This window comes from Pygoscelis adeliae, unplaced genomic scaffold, assembly GCF_000699105.1.
Source record: "Pygoscelis adeliae isolate BGI_AS28 unplaced genomic scaffold, ASM69910v1 Scaffold60, whole genome shotgun sequence".
Taxonomy (NCBI): Eukaryota; Metazoa; Chordata; class Aves; order Sphenisciformes; family Spheniscidae; genus Pygoscelis; species Pygoscelis adeliae.
In genome coordinates this window covers 1551865-1555596 of record NW_008823954.1, presented here as the reverse complement: position 1 = coordinate 1555596, position 3732 = coordinate 1551865, and the positions used below count along the sequence as shown (strand labels likewise).

General features: G+C 44.0%; 1 protein-coding gene across 1 annotated transcript in view; it reads right to left on the bottom strand.

Moving 5' to 3' along the window:
• Window positions 1-3732, bottom strand: part of MEI1 (meiosis inhibitor 1) — a 37853-nt gene that overhangs the window by 19120 nt on the left and 15001 nt on the right. The window contains 4 exon segments of the mRNA XM_009321987.1: window positions 1-2; window positions 4-53; window positions 623-770; window positions 881-1055. The exon segment at window positions 1-2 is cut by the window's left edge and continues 218 nt beyond it. Coding sequence (XP_009320262.1) covers window positions 1-2; window positions 4-53; window positions 623-770; window positions 881-1055 — 375 coding nt within the window.

Below are 3732 nucleotides of genomic sequence, written 5' to 3'. Positions count from 1 at the left end.
AAGCTCAGATCTGGAAGATTATCCAGGATCCTCCTTATGGTACACAACGACCTCTGGTAAGTGTGTGGGAGGGAAAGGGGGAGGGGGAGAGAGAACAAAATAATCACTAGATACTGAATATCGAAAAGCTGAAGTGATGAGAGTTTACTGGGAGAAACAGTCACACTGTCTTTTAAGTAGACAATCAATTATATCAGTTAAACATCATTTTGTGAAGCCCATTTGCATCACAAAAGCTAAGAAACTTGTAGGCTTTATACAGTGCTCAAAGCTGTGCAGCAGCAAAGAGCCATATGGGAACACTAGAAAGCCTGCTGCAGAGGCTGTAGATGTGTTCAGGAGACTGAAGCTATGAAATTTATTATATTCTGTATGTGAATTCACAGCCTATCCAACGCATTTACACTTCCCACACATACACAAGTTTATTCAGTCAAATCTATATTCCCTAGTGGCTTTTCACAGTTAACTTTCCAGAGTGTAGATGCACTGCACATTCTTCGCTCATTCACCACTCACCACCTGTGTCAAAATACTTTCTGCAAGAGGGTTGATGGGAGTGGGGAGAAACCTTAGTTTCAACAGAAAGGGTCCAAGAGGTAGGAATGAAATCTTCTTTTACCAAGTCCAGGGCTTTGCCTTTGTCCTGACAGACAGCAAGGAGGTAAAGTGCAGCTCTGAGTATGTATGGAGGGGGACAGACTCCATGGTCCTGTGCTGATAGGAGGAAATTTCTTACGGCTAAAAATAAGTCTGCTTCTGGGACAAACCTGCATTCAAGGAGATTGGAGTGGAAACAAGAACATCAGACATGCCTTACCCACCCACACATGGTATGTAATGGCCACAAAACCACTTGCCTTGTATACTCTTGGCTCACCTGTCCCCAAGGGTGTAGGCAAAGTGTAAGAGTAGTATGAAGCAATGCTGGTGGCTGCAAAGAGACTGATCCAAAGAGAAAGGCTCAGGGGTTTCAGCCAGGAGGAGAAGGCTTTCAGCAACGGTATAGTTTAATTGAGGCAGACCCTTCTGCAGGAGCTCAGACATCTCTTGCTCTAGAAATAAAACTAGTATGAGCAGGCAGGCAGTGATGAGGAATGTCTACAACAAAGCAGAGTGGAACAGGGAAATGGAAGCATCTGCCTGCCCTAACTCAAGCATGTGAAATTAGGGAAGCTCCTGATGTAAGAAATATCAAAGCCAACCTACTACCCCACAGTCTGCACACAGCAAGCGCACCTCTATGATTTGGAATGAATAGAGGTGTGAGACATGATTTAATGGAGTTGGCTTTGAGGATGAAAAGACACTTCTGTTTGAGGTTCCCAGCTCTTTGCTGATGCTGCCTGTATGGTGACTACTGCCAGTGGGAAAAGTGGCTTTTGTGATGTGGAAACTTTAATCTCATTTTATTTGGGACTTACCTATTGTGGAAAGTTACAGTACAGACAGGAAAGCTTTATAGAGTGTGCAGAGGAAAAAATGACCTTAATCTGCAGATATGGGTGACTATGTGGCAAGTAATATTGTTTCAATTAAGCCATGCACAGTTGTGCTAATAAATGTCACCATGTAAACAAAACCATAGGCGGATGAAACATATCCTTTCAGGTAGGGTTCCAAACTCTTCAAAAGGCATTCTCTGAGTGTTATCTCCTTGCTGGACCATCTTAAAAAAAAAGCTGGGGGAAAAAAAAAAATCTTTAAATAGGGCTTATGTGTGTCCTCCTTTCCCTCCTCCTTTGTCTTTTTTTTTATTATTTTTGCACCTATTGCCTAAATAGAGGGTGGCAGGGCCTCAAACTAAATAAAGCAATTTGTCTCTTTCCCCAGACTTGCCCTCCTGAGAAGAAGTTCTCTCCTTCTCTGTGGCAGAGTAAAGGCTCAGGCACAAGCCGCAGAGGAAGCTGGAACAGGCCTGATTCAAGGCAGGATTACTGTGAAGAAGAGCAGAAAGATACAGTGGAGAAGGCTAGAAACATCCTCTTCATACTTCTAATATCACACACTGTCTGCCAGAGCCTCAGTTTAATGATCACACATAAGCACCTGCCTCATCACAACAAGACTCCAGGAGCCAACCCGGGCTTCCAGGAAAATGAGAAGTTCCTGAAGGACAGTCAGCTCACAGATGTGGCAGGTGTGCACGGTGACGACAGTGAATGTGTTCACATACCTTGGGACAATATGAATACAGTGGGGTACTCTCACAATCATCATACCTGGTACACACGGGGAGTCCTGTAAGGGCAGGACCCCTAACACTGCAGAGAATGGGAGGTGTTTGAGGGTGGCTCACGATACCTGATTCCACTGGCAAACACCAGTAACGAGATTTTGTAGCAATGGTGTTTCCAGGGATGAACAAAGAAGAATGCCAAAATGTTAACTAAAAGGGTGAGAACAGCTCTATTTCTCTCTCTCCAGTGATCTCCTTGCAGAATAGGACATAACCAAACATCTTTGCACTGTAACATGCCATCCTTGGTGCCCCACACTACTGTATTCAGAGGCCTAGATCACCCCCCACACACACCATTGACAGGCACAAACATCCTCACTCTAAGTTCCACAGTGGTAACCTGGACTAGGGGCGCTGTGTATTTTATTTACTCTTTTAATGAGATGCAGTCACAGGGAAGAGGAGGTAAAACATCTCTGCAGACCCACAGAAAGTCTCCCCAGGTGCTCCTCAACCTAGAAATCATAGCCTCTGCTACTGAAGACCCTTTGCAATGTCTGCTGTTGAAGTCTTCCTCCCCCCTCCCATTTCTTATACATTATCACACCATGAGCAACAAAGATAGTGGTAATACGGGCCTAGGAAGCCAGAGCTCAGATGGAACTGATGCTACTGCTACTTCTTTTCAAAACACCCACTGATTTGACTACTCCAAAGTCAGGCTGCTTTATCTCTATCTGCACAGCTCACGACAGAGCACAGAATTCTCACAACGCTGTATAAATCCACCCGCCCCCTACCCAACTGCTTCTCCCTTCTCCCACATCCAGCTTTTCCATTGTCAGTTACCATTTACATTTTGTAATAAGATACAACCACTCGTGAGTCTTTCAGCCTCCCATTTTGCCTAATCAGGTGCATTAGATAAGGCATGATCTGCTTTCCCATCTGGAAATTTTTTACTCGCTCACAATACACACATCACAATACCTTTGTACAGAGCAAAATCTGGCCTTCAGCTCCAGTGTCAGCCGGATGAAGGAGCAGGATGCTAAACAGAAAGCAAGACAAAAATGTCAAAGGAGCACAGAACATGTATGATAAGGGAAAAGAGTAGGCAGGTCCCATAACCATCCCCACACATCTCCACACAAACCTGGTGAACACGGCAGGCCATCTCAGTAAGAATACGTTTGTTAGGCTTTCTCTCCCAAAGCAAACTACTCTGAGTTTGGTTTGGAGGGGAGTATCTGAGATTGATTTGTTTTCTCAGGAGGAGAAGGGAAGATTTGCCAGCTTCACATGTTTAGAATAGAGGAATTCTCTACATCACCTCTCTGATGTGCAAAGAGTAAGGAATACATAGAGTAAATAGGATTTCTACATAGTAAAATCCCACCAACAATTCCAGCATAATCCTGTCTACAGGAACAGCCAATTCTGAATATTCCAGAGGAAAGGGTAAAGCTGACACAAGTTACTTATCTAAAATAAAATCTGTCCCATCATCATTGCTAGACCAAATAACTTTTTCATCATGCTGAACATGA